The sequence below is a fragment of the Pseudorca crassidens genome, chromosome 1 (assembly GCF_039906515.1).
Source record: "Pseudorca crassidens isolate mPseCra1 chromosome 1, mPseCra1.hap1, whole genome shotgun sequence".
NCBI lineage: Eukaryota > Metazoa > Chordata > Mammalia > Artiodactyla > Delphinidae > Pseudorca > Pseudorca crassidens.
Genome location: NC_090296.1, coordinates 152127117 through 152143593, shown reverse-complemented (window position 1 = coordinate 152143593; position 16477 = coordinate 152127117). Strand labels below are relative to the sequence as shown.

Genomic DNA, 16477 nt, shown 5'->3' with positions numbered 1-16477 from the left:
GAGCAGCTGGGCCTGTGAACCATGGCCGCTGAGCCTGCATGTCCGGAGCCTGTACTCCACAACGGGAGAGGCCACAGCAGTGAGAGGCCCATGTACCGCAAAAAAAAAAAAAAAAAAAAAAAGGCAGAGATTGTCAGATTAGATGAAAAATCAAAACCCAACATAAGCATCTAGAAGGAATTCAATTAAATATAAAGACATGGATATGTTATAAAAGTAAAAGGATGGAAGAAGATATACTAAGCAAACACTAATAATAAATAGTATAACATTAGTATAATAGTGGTTATATTCATATCAGAAAAGTAGACTTCAGAACAAAGAATATTACCAGGGATAAAGAGGAACATTACATGATAATAAAGGGGTCAATTCATCAAGAAAACATCACACATTCCTCAAAAATTAGACATAGAACATATGATCCAACAATCTCACTTCTGGGCATATATCCAAAATAATTCAAACAGGGATTCAAACAGATGTCTGTATACTAGTGTTCACAGCAGCATTATTCACAACAGCCAAAAGGCATAAACAACCCAAATTTCCATCAACAGATGAATGGACAAGCAATGGACAGCCTTAAAAAAGAATGAATTCTGACACATGCTACAACATGGATGAACTTTGAAGACATAATGGTAAGTCACAAAAGGACAAATACTGTATGCTCCCTATTACATAAGGATAGAATGGTGTTTGGCAGGGAAGGGGGAGAATAAGGAGTTGTTTAATGGGCACAGAATTTCATTTTGGGAAGATGCAAAAGTTCTGGATTGTGGTGAGAGTTGCACAACAATGTAAATGTACTTAATGCCACTGAACTGTACACTTAAAATGGTAAATTTTGTATTATGCATATTTTATGACACCTATAAAGTTATCACAATCCTAAATGCATATATGTAACAGCAAAGTATTAGAATACATAAGCAAAAATTGAGAGAATTGAAATGAGAAATACAAACCTATCATTATAGTTGGAGACTACAACACTCTTCTGTCACTAATTGACAGAACAAGTGGATAGAATATTTGTAAATATATAAAAATGCTGAAAAATACTACCAACCAACTTGATCTAACTGACATTTATAAAACACATTACCTGGAACAGTACACACTTTTTTCAAGTACACATGATATTCAGCATGAAAGACCATATTTTCAGCCATAAAGCAAACTAACAAGTTTTTAAAAATTAAAATACAAATTTTATTCTCTGACCACAATGAAATTCAACTAGAAACTAATTACAAAAATATATCTTGAAAATTCCCGAATATTTGGAAGCTAAACAGTACATTTAAAAATAATCCTTGGGTCAAAGAGGAAGTTGAAAGAAGAATTATAAAATATTTTTAATTGTACACAATGGAATTCATGAGATGTACACAAGTTTAGAGGGAAATTTATAGCATTAAATACTTGTATTAGAAAAAGACAAGTGTCTCAAATCAATGACCCAAGCTTCCACCTTAAGAACCTGGGGGGTGAAAAGGTGGTAGGGAGGAGTATGGCTTGTATTCTGAGCATTTTTTATATTTAGAGGTTAAAAATCACAGCCTGGTTATTACTGGGGCCATTTTTCCCTTTCTGAGCATGACCTCACACTTGGTGCCCCATGTGTTTTCCTGTGAAATGAGTTCTTTGAGCAGAAGCAATCTTGTGTGAAGCAGTAAACAAGGCTAGGGAGACAAATCCACATCCAGAGTATGTGTCTATTCCATGAGGATGAATCAATATCCCTTCCATGACAGAAGAGGTCCAATGGAATCAATAGCCTTGTACTTACACATTTAAACATAAGAATGGAAGCTCTGCAACAGGAAGAACTTGCTCCCTGCTCTATCTCCAGTGCCCAGAATGGTGCATGTCATATACTAACACCGCAGCATCTATTTGCTGAACAAAGGAATACACTTATGTGCTCTATAGCACAAAAAATTTGCAGGGGCTTTTCTTCTATTTCCTGGGTCATGTTTTCTTCAAGATGGGCTCTTCCTCTTTTTTTGAAGCCTATGTTCCTTCCTCTATTTCTTCTGTGTTCTCCCATTCCCCCTGCAATAGTATACACAGTTGCTGTGCCAATTGTTGAGCTTTATTGAGATAATTTACATACCATAAAGTTCACCAGCCTAAAATATACCTTTTTCACTTAGCATCAAGTTTTTGAGGTTTATCCATGTTTTAGCATGTATCAGTACTTCATTCCTTTTTATGACCGAATACTGTTATATTGTATTGATAGACCACATTTTGTTAACACATCAGTTGATGGATATCTGGCTTGTTTCCACTTTTGACTATTATGGATATTGCTGCTATAAACAAGTTTTTGTGTGTACATATATTTTCATTTTTCTTGGGCATATATCTAGAATTGCTGAGTCAAAAACAGTAACTCTATGTTTAAAAATTTTTAAGAACTGCCAGACTGTTTTCCAAAGTGGCTGCATCATTTTCCATTCCCACCAGCAGTGTATGAGGGTTCCGAGTTTTCCATATCCTAATTCTTGTTATTGTCTCTCTTTCCTGTTACAGTCATTCTGGTGGGTGTGAAGCACTGTCATTTCTTTTTATTGTGTTCTCTTATGTGGGCAACTTCATGATATAGGGTGAGCAAATTACCCTATTTATTTTTTCTCTCTGAGCAGTTTGAAAGCTGTTATTTTGCATCCTACTGAATGTTTGGGAGCGTGATAGCCAGAGGCGAGGCAGGGAAGAGCTCAACTATTTTTGCTAGAATATCTGGTCTCAGGCCTCTTCACTAAGGTTTTCAAAGTGTCCTCAGCAATGTTTCCTGTCCCCTGGGTAGGAGGTGATGTCATGATCCCTGGGGGCCATCCTGGGCTCTGGATCCGTTCTCTGGCTCAGCGTGAAACCCCCACTTCCATCGGAGAGTCAGTCCTCTCATCAGTTTCTCCTCAACAGCCCTTTTCACACACCCTACCCCCTGAAGTAACTGGAAAAGATAAGGATATCCCTCTTCTCCCAACCAGTCACTCTTGTGAGTCAGAGTTCCTGGATTCTGCTGACTCACCAAGGCCATTTGCAGGAGTAGCCTGGCACACCTGAGCAATACTTTTTTTTTCTTCTCTTGTCATTTTTGTATGTTTTTTATTTGGTTGCCTTTTTCCTTGTTTGCTGCTGGGCTTATTCATTTGTTTGCTTGTTCTCTGTGGCAAGCAGGCTCCAGTTTAACTACTGTGTTCATGTCACTGAGTGTTTGAAAAGGGAGATGCTGTGACCCAGCTGCTCTCTCCACTCTACCCAGAAACTCTTAGCAATACGTTTAGGTCTTTAGCTTACTCCAGGAGATTCCCCATTATTCATTCATCGAACAAATAGTCACTGTGCACCTACTGTGTGCCCACCTACTGTGGGCTCTCGCAGTTGGGGTACAGCAGAGAACCAGAGTCCTGCTCTCCTGGAGCCTCTTAGTAAATTACGCCCAAGTGTCTCAGTCAAGGCTTCATTTCACATAAAAGCATGTTTATAGAAGATAATTTCAATACTTTAAATCCAAGAATTTATACCAAATTGCAAACCCTCTAACATCCTTGTGACACTTCACACCCTATAGCCTGGACAGAGGGGAAGCTTGAGAGCGTGAGTGAAGGAATCCGCCTGCATTTTTAAGCTCTCCTGATGTATTTGAAAAGTAGAGATTGTTTCCACTCATTGCTTACGGGATGAATTAGAATCACTTGCAAATTCCTTACTTGATGATGTGCCAAAAATAAATAATATCAATTCTGGCACGAAGTATTTAAAAAGTATAGGGAAACAAAGTTGTGTGGCACAGAGAAGACAATTTTACATTTTTAAATCCTGAAGCACAAAACCTTTTAAAAATCTCTTTTTATAAGCACCATAAACCAGTTGCTCCCCAGCAATTTGCAGGAATTGGATTCACGTGGTGCTATGGCCAATATTTAGTTAGAGCCAATTTCTGTATATTACCACCCTGCAGCCACCTCAACTGCCAGGGCCCAGAATCCCACTCAGGTGCTTCAGTACCTGCAAGACTCTCATGGCATTAACTCACTCAGCAAATATGAGGGCCACTGTGTGCACAACACTGCGCTGGGGACGACGGGGGAGAAATAAATAACAGCACCTGCCCACCAGGAGTTACTGGGGCAAGTGGAAGAAGAATGCTGACAAAGCAAGGCAGCCATTCATAAGACAAAGTAATGACACACAGCATGCTGCAGTGATAATTCTCAATTTCCAGAGAACCGTCAACAGAGCTTGGTGACTAATACGGTTCCCAGCCTGTGACGAGCTTCCCCATCTCACAGCCTCTGATCTGAGCTCCCAGCATACGGGAACAGAGCCTAAAAGGTCAGACCCAAACAAGACAGTTTGCAGCCAGCAGAGGCTCATGGAACTGGCTAGAGATTACATCCACCTCTCTGGTGCCCTTTGAACATGTAGCTCTGTTACACTTCCTTTTAGGGACGCATGTATGAGTTCCTCACTCATAAATTTGGGAATCTCTTCATCTTCCTGCTAGCTCTCTGAGGCCATCAGCTCCATCAAATCCTTGACAGGAAGAATCCCTGATTTGCTTACATCCTTTAGGTTCCAAAGACTATCCCCATATAAAAACTTTCTTAGGATTCAGGAACAAGTTCATCCATCTCCTCTTGTGGATTCAGAATCATTTCAGCTTTCGCCTTTCAAATGCTGGAGCTTCGTTTTTTAACTCAGCCCACAAAGCATACAGATGGTCAATGGTCAAGATACATACCTCTCCCATGAACACCAGGAACAGCCAGCAATTCCCATCACTCCCCCGCTCCTCCTTGTGTGGGAGCACAGCAGTGGAGATCCTCTTCTACGTGGAGCCAAGTACTGAGGGGATTCTGGGGAAATCTTTATTATAATTAGCAAAGGGGCTGCTTCCTGGCAGGAACAGGTCCTCCTCTAAAGAAATACCAGCTCAAGCCAAGAGTCTCATGTACCCATGTCGGGTAAGAAAGTGTGCTGTCTTTAGAAAAGAAAGTCCCGTGCAAACTGGGCTGCCCACCTGGAAGTGCAGCCCTGCTCTGTGCCCAGGGTCAAGTTCCGGGGCGGGGGGGGCTGGCGGGGGCAGGGGGGGGACGACAAGTCAAGATTGGCTGTTTCTGGGAATATGATGGGAAAGCAACGGTAATGGGGATGCCCCACCTAGTGGCCAGAGCTGGAACTGCTACTCAACCAGACCAACACACCTGCACAGACAAGATTCTTTTTTTTTGCGGTACACGGGCCTCTCATTGTTGTGGCCTCTCCCGTTGCGGAGCACAGGTTCCAGACGCACAGGCTCAGCAGCCACGGCTCACGGGCCCAGCCGCTCCGCGGCATCTTCCTGGACCAGGGCACGAACCCCTGTCCCCTGCATCAGCAGGCGGACTCCCAACCGCTGCGCCACCAGGGAAGCCCTAGACAAGATTCTTGATTCCTAAAGGGCAAGTTATTGTACCAAATAATTCAGTTCCCTTTTCAGGTAAACTGTAATTTATTCTGGTGAAGAAACATGTTTTTGTCACCTGAGATTTATGGAGATATTCTCAAAAAATATTTTATAGCTAAAGATCTGATAGTCTGGTTAAGTCTGCTGGCTACTGACACAGATGTTTAAAAAGTAACACTCAGATATCCAATTTAAATGGAAAAATGCTAAAAATTTGTAAATGTTTCTAGGGAAATTGTTATTAAAACTCAAAAAGACCTACAAATCCAAAACAATAAAATGAAAATAACATACATATCAATAATAACCTTAAACGTAAAGGGACTAAATGTTCCAACCAAAAGAAATACACTGAATGGATACAGAAACAAGACCTGTATATATGCTGTCTACAAGAGACCCACTTCAGACCTAGAGACACATACAACTGAAAGTGAGGGGATGGAAAAAGGTATTCCATGCAAATGGAAATCACAAGAATGCTGGAGTAGCAATACTCATATCAGACAAAATAGACTTTAAAATACTGTTACAAGAGACAAGGAAGGACACTACATAATGATCAAGGGATCAATCCAAAAAGAAGATGTAACAATTGTAAGTACATATACAACCAACACAGGAGTACCTCAATAAAGCAAATGCTAACAGCCATGAAGGGAGAAACTGACAGTAACATAGTAATAGTGGGGGACTTTAACACCCCACTTTCATCAATGGACAGAAAATCAATAAGGAAACACAGGCCTTAAATGACACATTAGACCAGACGGACGTAACTGATATTTATAGAGCACTCCACCAAAAACCAAGAGAATACACGTTCTTTTCAACTGCACACGGAACATTCTCCAGGACAGATCACATACTGAGTCACAAAGCAAGCCTCGGTAAATTCAAGAAAATTGAATATCAACCATCTTTTCTGACCACAATGCTACAAGGCTAGAACTCAAGCACAAGAAAAAACTTGCAAAAAACACAAACGCATGGAGGCTAAACAAAATGCTACTAAACAACCAGTGGATCACTGAAGAAATCAAAGAGAAAATCAAAAAACACCTAGAGGCACACAAAAACGAAACCACAATAATCCAAAACCTATGAGACACAGCAAAAGCAGTTCTAACAGGGAAGTTTATAGTGTTACAAGCTTATCTCAGGAAACAAGAAAAACTCAAGTAAATAACCTAACCTTACACCCAAAGCAACTGGAGAAAGAAAAACAAAACCCAAACTTAGTAAAAGATATCATAAAGATCAGAGCAGAAATAAATGAAATACAAATTTAAAAAAAGAAAAGATCAACAAAACTAAAAGCTGCTTCTTTAAAAAGAGAAACAAAATTGCTGAACCTTTAGCTAGACTCATCAAGAAAAAAGGGAGAGGGCCCACATTAATAAAATCAAAAACAAAAAAGGAGAAAAGTTACAACTGACACCACAGAAATACAAATGATCATGAGAGACTACTACAAACAACTATATGTCAATAAAATGGACAACCTAGAAGAAATGAGCAAATTCTTAGAAAGGTACAACCTCCCAAGACTGAACCAGGAAGAAATAGAAAATATGAATGGCCCAATCACGAGTACTGAAATTGAATCTGTGATTTAAAAACTCCCAACAAACAGAAGTCCAGGACTAGATGGCTTCACAGGTGTATTATACCAAACATTTAGAGAAGAGTTAACACCTATCTTTCTGAAACTATTCCAAAAAATTGCAGAGGAAGGAACACAACCAAACACATTATATGAGGCCAACATCACCCTGATACCAAAACCAAAGATACTACACACACACAAAAAATTACAGGCCGGTATCACTAATGAACATAGATGTAAAAATCCTCAACAGAATACTAGCAAAAAGAATTCAACAACATATTAAAAAGCATGATACAACATGATCAAGTGGGATTCATCCCTCAGATGCAAGGATTTTTCAATACCCACAAATCAGTCAATGTGATACACCCTATTAACAAACTGAAGAATAAAAAACATGATCTCAATAGATGCAAAAAAGCTTTTGACAAAATTCAACATCCATTTATTATGATAACTCTCCAGAAAGTGGGCATAGAGGGGACATACCTCAACATAATAAAGGCCATATATGACAAACACACAGCTAACATCATTCTCAATGGTGAAAAACTGAAAGCATTCCCTCTAAGATCAGGAACAAGACAAGGATGTCCACTCTCACTACTTTTATTCAACACAGTTTTGGAAGTTCTCACCACAGTAATCAGAGAAGAAGAAGAAATAAAAGGAATCCAAATCAGAAAAGAAGGAAAACTGTCACTGTTTGCAAATGACATGATCTATATACAGAAAATTCTAAAGATGCTACCAGAAAACTACTATAGCTCATCAATAAGTTTGGTAAAGATGCAGGATACAAAATCAATACACAGAAATCTGTTGCATTTCCATACACTAACAATGAAATATCAGAAAGAGAAATTCAGCAAACAATCCCACTTATCATCACATCAAAAAGAATAAAATACCTAGGAATAAACCTACCTAAGGAGGCAAAAGACCCATACTCTGAAAACTGTAAGATGCTGATGAAATAAATGGAAGACCACACAAACAGATGAAAAGATATACCATGTTCTTGGATTAGAAGAATCAATACTGTCAAAATGACTATACTACCCAAGGCAATCTATACATTCAACGAAATCCCTATCAAATCACCAATGGCATTTTTCACAGAACTAGAACAAGTAGCCAAAACAATCTTAAGAAAGAAAAATGGAGCTGGAGGAATCACGCTCCCTGACTTGCTACAAAGCTACAGTCATTAAAACAGTATGGTACTGAACACAAAAACAGACACATAGATCAATGGAACAGGATAGAGAGCCCAGAAATAAACCCCTGCACTTATGGTCAGTTAATCTACAACAAAGGAGGCAAAAATATACAATGGAAAAAAAAGACAGTCTCTTCAATAAGTGGTCCTGGGAAAACTGGACAGCTACATGTAAAAGAATGAAATCAGAACATTCTCCAACACCATATACAAAAAATAAACTCAAAATGGATTAAAGACCTAAATGAACTATAAAACTCCTAGAGGAAAACATAGGCAGAACACTCTTTGACATAAATTGTAGCAATATTTTTTTGGAATTACTCCTAAAGTAATGGAAGCAAAAGCAAAAATAAACAAAAGGGACCTAATTAAACTTAAAAGCTTTTGCACAGCAAAGGAAACCATAAACAAAATCAAAAGGCAACCTATGGACTGGGAGAAAATATTTGTAAAGGATGCAACCAACAAGGTATATATTTTCCACAATATACAAACAGCTTATACAGTTCAATGTCAAAAAATCAGACAACCCAATCAAAAAAATGGGCAGAAGTCCTAAATAGTCATTTCTCCAAAGAAGACATACAGATGGCCAACAGGCACATAAAAAGATTCTCAACATCACTAATTATTAGAGAAATGCAAATGAAAACTACAATGACGTATCACCTCACACCGGTCAGAATGGATATCATCAAAAAGCCTACAAATAATAAATGCTGGAGAGGGTGTGGAGAAAAGAGAACCCTCTTGCACTGTTGGTGGGGATATAAATTGGTGCAGCCACTATGGAGAACAGTATGGAGCATCCTTAAAAAACTAAAAAGAGTTACCATATGATCCAGCAATCTCACTCCTGGGCATATAACCAGAAAAGATGAAAACCCTGATTTGGAAAGATACATGTACCCCAATGTCCACAGCAGCACTATATACAATAGCCAAGTTCATAGCAGCACTACTTACAATAGCTAAGTGTCCGTTGACGGAGGAAGGGATAAAGAAGATGTGGTACATATATACAGTGGGATATTACTCAGCCATAAAAAAGAATGAAATAATGCCATTTGCAGCCACATGGACTGACCTAGAGATTATCATTCTAAGTGAAGTCAGAGAAAGACAAAAATCATACGATATCACTTATATGTGGAATCTTAAAAAAACATACAAACGAACTTATTTACAAAACAGAAATAGACTCACAGACATAGAAAACAAACTTATGGTTACCAAAGCAGAAAGGTGGGGAGAGGTAAATTGGGAATTTGGAATTAACATATACACACTACTATATATAAAATAGATAACTAACAAGGACCTACTGTACAGCACAGCGAACTATATTCAATATCTTGTAACCTACAATGGAAAAGAATCTGAAAAAATACACACACATATATGTGTATACATATACACATATAAACATAACTGAATCAGTCTGAAATACTGTAAATCAACTATACTTGAATAAAAAAAAGTTAATTAAAAAAATTTTGGATTAATAAATGTTTTTATTTCCAAGAAAGGGTCTACAACAGATCTTACAAAGACTCAAAACCATTTATCACACCAACACATTTTTTAACACTTCCAGTGTGTTAATGAGCCAGCCAATTATGAATATATCTATTAGAATGGAGTAATGCCCTGAAAAATAAATATTATACTTCTTAATAATAAAAGTTGCTAGGATTATTCAAGATTATGTTTTAATATAAAAAACATAACAGGAAGAAGTCTGCAAAATTTTTAAAGTAACTTGTAGTTTTATTAATTCTCCAGTACTCTTGCAACATTTTATATTACTAACAAAATTCCAATCACAGGAACCAGACACAAAATTTCTGCAGTTTACTTCAAACAGTCATATATGAAGACCAGACTCCATAGACATTACACTGCAAAGCTCAGAGACGACTGAAAATTTAGGTAATCTTATTTAGCTAAAGAATAAAAACATTTCCCACTTTCTGCAATTATAGTTGAAAAGCTCTTTACGGCAGATGACACTCAGGCTGGAGATACATGTGGCACAGTTTGAGGTAAGCAATATAAAACTCAAGTCTACGAATTGAACAGATTTTCAGTCGCTGCACAGGTTGTTCTTCTAGTTTAAGTAAGTTTAAATTTTTTCACGGAAAAAAAAATAGACTTCAGGCAAATAAAAACAAATTCCAGATAAACACAGTTCAGTGTTTTTTATTTTACCTTCATCAAGGCAGGCAAAGTACAGATGCTGTACATTAAAAACATACACATACACCATTCACAGCACATGGACTCCTACAGGGAAGAGGCTGTTTTCTAAGCACTGCTCCCCTCTGAAGCGCGCAACTGCAGCTAAATGTACAAAGAGCCATCTGCTGGTCCCACGTAGCCGACTCCAATGAGCAGAACGTCGAGCAGCGTCCATATTCCCAGGCCCCCAAAGCTGAAGAGCTTGCCGAGGCCTTCCCGCCACTGGCCCAGGTAGAAGCGGTCCGCTCCAAACCCACCAAGGGTGATGCTGCAACAGCAAACAGGCCTGGAGTCCATCAACGGCCCCCCGACTGCGCCTGCATTACTGCGCCTCAGTAACCGCTAACTCACATGTGGGAAAGGGCCTCAAATCACCAGATCCCTTAATCAGGACACAGTGACTATCTCACAAACGTACAACACTAAACAATCATGGGCAACAAGACCGTTTAATTGTCAAAAGTAAACACTTTTTAGCTGTAATGAAATCTAATGGTTCTCTTTTCAAGAAAATCGAGCTTGTTGCTTTTTTAACCTTGAAATGGCACATCCAGGAGAGCAAAGTGCGGCTAGTCCTACAGACAGTGCAGGAACATGGTGGTCGAAGGTGGCATCGCCAGGCAGCCAACACCACATGGCCGCCCAGATCAAGTCGTGAACATTGTCAGTCACCCATCTTTAAAAATTTCATGTTCAGAATAAATGACTTTTAAGGTTCCTTCAAATTCTAAGATCTAACAATATTCGGACAACTTCTCATTGTATTTCTTTTAAAGCTTTTATTATGAAAAATTCCAAACATATAAAAGTAAAAAGAAGAGAACAGCACCCATGACCCAGCTCCAATAGTTATCAACATGTGTCCATCCCTGGTTCATCTACACCCTTCCAATCCCCCACCCTGAGTACCAAGAAGCAAACACCAGGCATTATCACATTCACCGTGAATATTCTCAAAGAAACCATGCTGAGCCCAGAGAAGGAAATTATTCTTATTTTTAAAAAATCAGCTACTAAATGTGCCACGGTAATTTAAGATGTCAACAATGTGGGGGAAGCTGGGTGAAGGGTGTACAGGAAATCTCTAGCTTTGCAACTTTTTTTTAAATCTAAAATTATTCCAAAATAAAAAGTTTATTGAAAAGCAGAAAGTCAGCTGTTAGTCTGAATGTGAACCACTGCTGACAAAGACGCTGGGTGTCACCAAATCTGTCGTTGCATCTAATTTTCTATCGTGGACCCGTCTTTCACTTTCCAGCTGTGCTTTCCTGCCAGCAGGATCCTCCTCTTCCCCAGCCCAAACCCTGACGCAGTGGTTCCCGACAAGGGGCCACCTGGCCACCCCTGGAGGCATTTTTGATTCTCACAGCTTCAGTGGGGGTTGGGGAGACTGCTAACACGCAGTAAATGGAGTCCAGAGATGCTGCTGAACATCCTGCTCTGCAGAGGACGCCCCACAGCAGAGTTCCTGGCCCAAATGTCAACAATGACAAGGCTGAGAAGCCCTGCCCGCGTCTCACCACAGGCCACAGGCCACCTCAGACTCTTACCCTAAACCTCCAACAGCAGATGCCTACCTTCCTAATCACAGAATCATTTAACCAGCACCCCACCTGCCCTTCCCTCCGGTGGGAAGAACTGGTACAATTTTCTTTTCAAACTGTTGAAAAGTTTAACTAATACAAGCAAATTTTTATGTAAAAATTGTAAGTCTATAAGTATGTTTGAATGGTGGAATTATAAGTGATTTTCAACGTTTCTCTTTGTCATTTTCATTTTTTTCCAGTTTTCAGTACTGAGCATGTATTATTTTTTGTAATAAAGAAGAAAATTACTGAAAATTAAAGATATACATCATAAACCTACCGACTTTAATTAGTATATGGCATTTTACTAATTCAGGGTACACTCAGGATGGGAAGCACTGACTGGTTCTAATGATCTCTAGTAATGACTACAGTCACCTCTAGAATGTGCAGGTCATTTCGGGAGGAAAACCAGCAACGGGCCATTAAATTCCACGAGGGTACTGGTCTGACCACCTAAATAACCTCCCACAGTGCTGTCCCTATGGTCTACCGAACACACGGCGGGATCTGAGTGGATGGAGGAGGAGCTTGGAAGAGCCCACCAACCCCAACGAAATCCAAATGGCAACCGACTTACTAGAAACAGAGCTTACCTCAGAGCCAGAGCAGTAGACCACTTATAACCGCCAGTCCAGTTGCAGTACAGCATTTTCGGAAAAGTACGGTTACCTTAAAAAAGGGAAAACACTCCACATAAAAACACGGGTATAAAAATACACTCACACAGAGACTAAATTATAACTAGAGGCCTTGTGATTTACAATGTAAAAAGCCAACTTTCTTTACAAAAGTAAATGTTCACTACAATGAACGGTAAAAAGAAAGCCCTGACTGTCTATGAGCACAGACTCGACATTTAAATCAGTTTTGTAAGGACCACAGCTTGAAGAAGGTAAAACACCCCACCTGCTGTGAAAACGTGGGTAACGTGGGGCTGAGACAGACAAACCAGGCACCGGGAAGGGAGCGGGCCCACAGACCGCCCGGGAGTCCTGGGACACTGGGCTGTCCCAGCCAGAAAAAGTGAGACTGAATCCACCTTACACCATGTACCAAACCAACCCCAGGGGACTAGAGACCTAAACGTGAAAGGCCACATTTACAACTTTTAAAAGAACGTACAGGAAATTATGAATCTGGAGTAGGGAAAGATTTCTTACAACAAAAAAGGGCTAACTCTGAAAGACTAAAAACTTCAACTAACTAAAAATTTAAAGTTCTGTTCAAAAGATACCAAAAGAAAGGGGTTGTGGGGGGAGTTAAGATCTGGGAGAGGATGTTAGGGACACCAAAAAATTACTACCCAAAATATAAAAGAATTCCTAGAAGTCTGTAAGAAAAAAAACCAAAACGTAGGGATAACAAGTATTGGAGAGGATGTGGATCATCACGAACAGTTGTGTAACCACTGGTGGGAATGTAAACGGATACAACCGTCCTGGAAAATAACACACGCAAGAGAGTGTATGCCAGACAAACATGTGCAACCAGGAGACACGGACATGTGCAACCAGGAGACATGGACAAAAGCTTTAACAGCAGCGCAATTTGTAAGGAAAAAAACTGTAAATAATCCAAATACAGTGGAGAAAGGATAAACTATGACACAATCTTACAAGTTATTATATAGAAGTAAAAAATATTGTAATAAGAGAAGACAAATGGAAGAATCTTAGAGCCATGATGTTGAAAGATGGTCTCAGAAGACCATAAACAGTCTATATTATACAATTCTAAAACATGCACTACTGAATAATTTACCACACTATATTCTAGTACATTCATGTGATAGAACTACAAAAAATTTAAAGAAAAGGAAGTGAGATGATAAGAAAATCCAAAAGGGTGGTTACCTCTGAAGAAGAGGCAGGGTAACTGCGTGCAGGAAACACACTCTGGTAGTTTCAATGGCATCACGCTGCTTTAGTTGTTAATTTGGGTGAAACTCAATTATACACTATGCTTTATACCTTACACATTTTTTGTTTTATCAAATATTACATTTTAAAATAGAACTGGCATAACTAAAAATAGTGCTAATAAATATTTCTGACGAAACAATTAAAATTTAATTCTTAAGTTTCTGGTTACAGTTCCATAAATAAGCGTAGAAAAAATATCTTGCTCACAGATTTCCTTAACGCCGACCTACCCAGGCAGTGGACGTGGTCCCGCACGGTGCAGTTGGCCGTGTAGCGCTGCCGCGGGCAGGACACCGCCATGCAGCTGGTGGAGCTGGAGCACTCGTAGTCGGTTTCCGGAAGCTGCCAGCAGAACCTGCAAGTCATGTTGAGGACAAAGCTCTTTTGGGATTTGAAGTCTTGATCCTACGTACCAAAGGACACAGAACTATTCAATCATAATACAGCAGTTTGTTAATAGGTCAATAAAACTACAGTCATATGGCACCAAGTGTCTAAAATACTTTATGACCTAGGAGGAAGTGGCAGAAAAACAGGCATCAAACCAATATGTACACAATACAAATGTGTATGCTATGATCCTATGATCATGAATATACAACCAAAAATATATACCTAACAAAAAATATCTAGATAAATGCACATCAAAGTAACAAAGGTTATTTCAGAATGATAAGATTATTTCATCACTGTTACTTTGGCTAAATTTTTAATAATGCACATGTGTACTTTTATAACACAGAAAAAAGGAAAATGTACTTTATAAAGCCTCGGAGTCACAGAGAGTTCAAAGGGCAGATGAGTCCCTCTGCTCAAGGTCACGGAGCTGCAAGACAGTGCAGAACGCAGAAGCCCTGTTCCTGGAGGAACAGCCTGGCCACCGGGTCTCAACTCTTCCCTAGGAGCCATCCTGCGAGTGGCCCAGAGCCCCAGGGCTGTCACTGCTGTGACACACCCACGAGCACCCAGCAGGACCGACCCATAGGCAGCCCCAGAAAACCACTCCCAACTTAGAAAGAACTGCATAGAGAGGCTGATGAGCAAGTGTTCACTGTGGGCCCTGAACTTTGAGACCAGAGATTTTTTTCATTTCAATTTTAAATGTCCTTATTTTGTTTTCTGCCTATAAGAGCAGTCCATCTTCTTATATGTTGCACATTTGGAAATTACAGAAAAAACCTGTAACCTCTCCAGAGACAAGCGCTTTTAACCTTCTTTCATTTTTCCTTCCTATAGTACAGATTTACATAGGTGGAATTACACTGAAAACATTTTGTATCCACTTGACATTATATTGTCATAAATATTTTTCAAAATCATATTTAAATGGTAACACAATCACCTCTGGAAGTATTATATTGATTAACTTTTTTGATTAATGCAAAACTCCTATTATGGACAGTATTTGAAACTGAGTAAGGCACTGCATGATTTAAGCAATATTGTTTTAAATGTCTGCATATTTCTAGTGATGCATCCATAACACGTTTCTTATCAATTGTTTTTTAAAACTAGGTAATAAGTTTACGTGGTACAAACTCCTGGAGACAACAGGAGAGTGAGGAGAAGGCTGGTGCAGCCCAGCCCTCAGCAGCACTGCCCTCCCCAGCACCAAGCACTGCTCACCCACTCTGGCCTTCCAGGGAGTCTGTTCTATGCATGGGCACGTTTACATCACATACGTTTCTTTTTTTTTTTTTTAATTTAATGTTCCCACTGATATTTACTTTTCACTTAATTCTATAGATATCGATAAATATCCCTAGAGCTGCCTAGTTCTTCTCAATGGCTGCAATGTTTTTATTTCACTACACAGTGGACCATAAATTAAACTGTTCTCTTTGGTACATTCGGCTTGTTTCCAATCTTGCCTGTGTGAACAAAGCAGCTAAGAATATCCTTAGGCATATTTATTTGCATACACGTGCAATATGTAATATCTGTAAGATAAATTTCTAAATATGAAATTGCTGGGTCAAAGCTTATGTGCATCTATAAGTTTCAGAGATAAGACAAAGTGCTCACAAGAGGCTGACTAACCTACCCGCCTGCTAACAAGATACAGGAGTGTTTGTCCCTTATACCCTTAAGAACTCAGAGTGTTAAACTTTTTGATTGTTTTGCCAATCTGATAGTTTAAAAAATGCATTGGGCTTCCCTGGTGGCGCAGTGGTTGGGGGTCCGCCTGCTGATGCAGGGGACGCGGGTTCGTGCCCCGGTCCAGGAGGATCCCACATGCCGCAGAGCGGCTGGGCCCATGGGCCATGGCCGCTGGGCCTGCGCGTCCGGAGCCTGTCCTCCGCAGCGGGGGAGGCAGCAGCGGTGAGAGGCCCGCGTACCGCAAAACAAAACAAAACAAAACGCATTGATTTGTACTTAATCATGAGAAAAATTAAACTTTTTTCATGCATTGAAAGTTCA

At 39.6% G+C, this 16477-nt stretch overlaps 1 protein-coding gene across 4 annotated transcripts in view; it reads right to left on the bottom strand.

Annotated features, from left to right (window-relative positions):
* TM2D3 (TM2 domain containing 3) overlaps window positions 1-16477 on the bottom strand; it is a 102608-nt gene that overhangs the window by 80698 nt on the left and 5433 nt on the right. For 2 of the 4 annotated variants that reach the window (XM_067699497.1, XM_067699478.1), the window contains 3 exons: window positions 14287-14461; window positions 12728-12803; window positions 10491-10813 (listed from right to left, as the gene is read on the bottom strand). In XM_067699497.1, the coding sequence (XP_067555598.1) occupies window positions 10648-10813; window positions 12728-12803; window positions 14287-14461 (417 nt within the window). In that variant the 3' untranslated portion in view covers window positions 10491-10647. Of the gene's footprint in view, window positions 1-10490; window positions 10814-12727; window positions 12804-14286; window positions 14462-16477 lie in introns of those variants that run through there. The other 2 variants (XM_067699488.1, XM_067699468.1) reach the window with 1 other exon arrangement.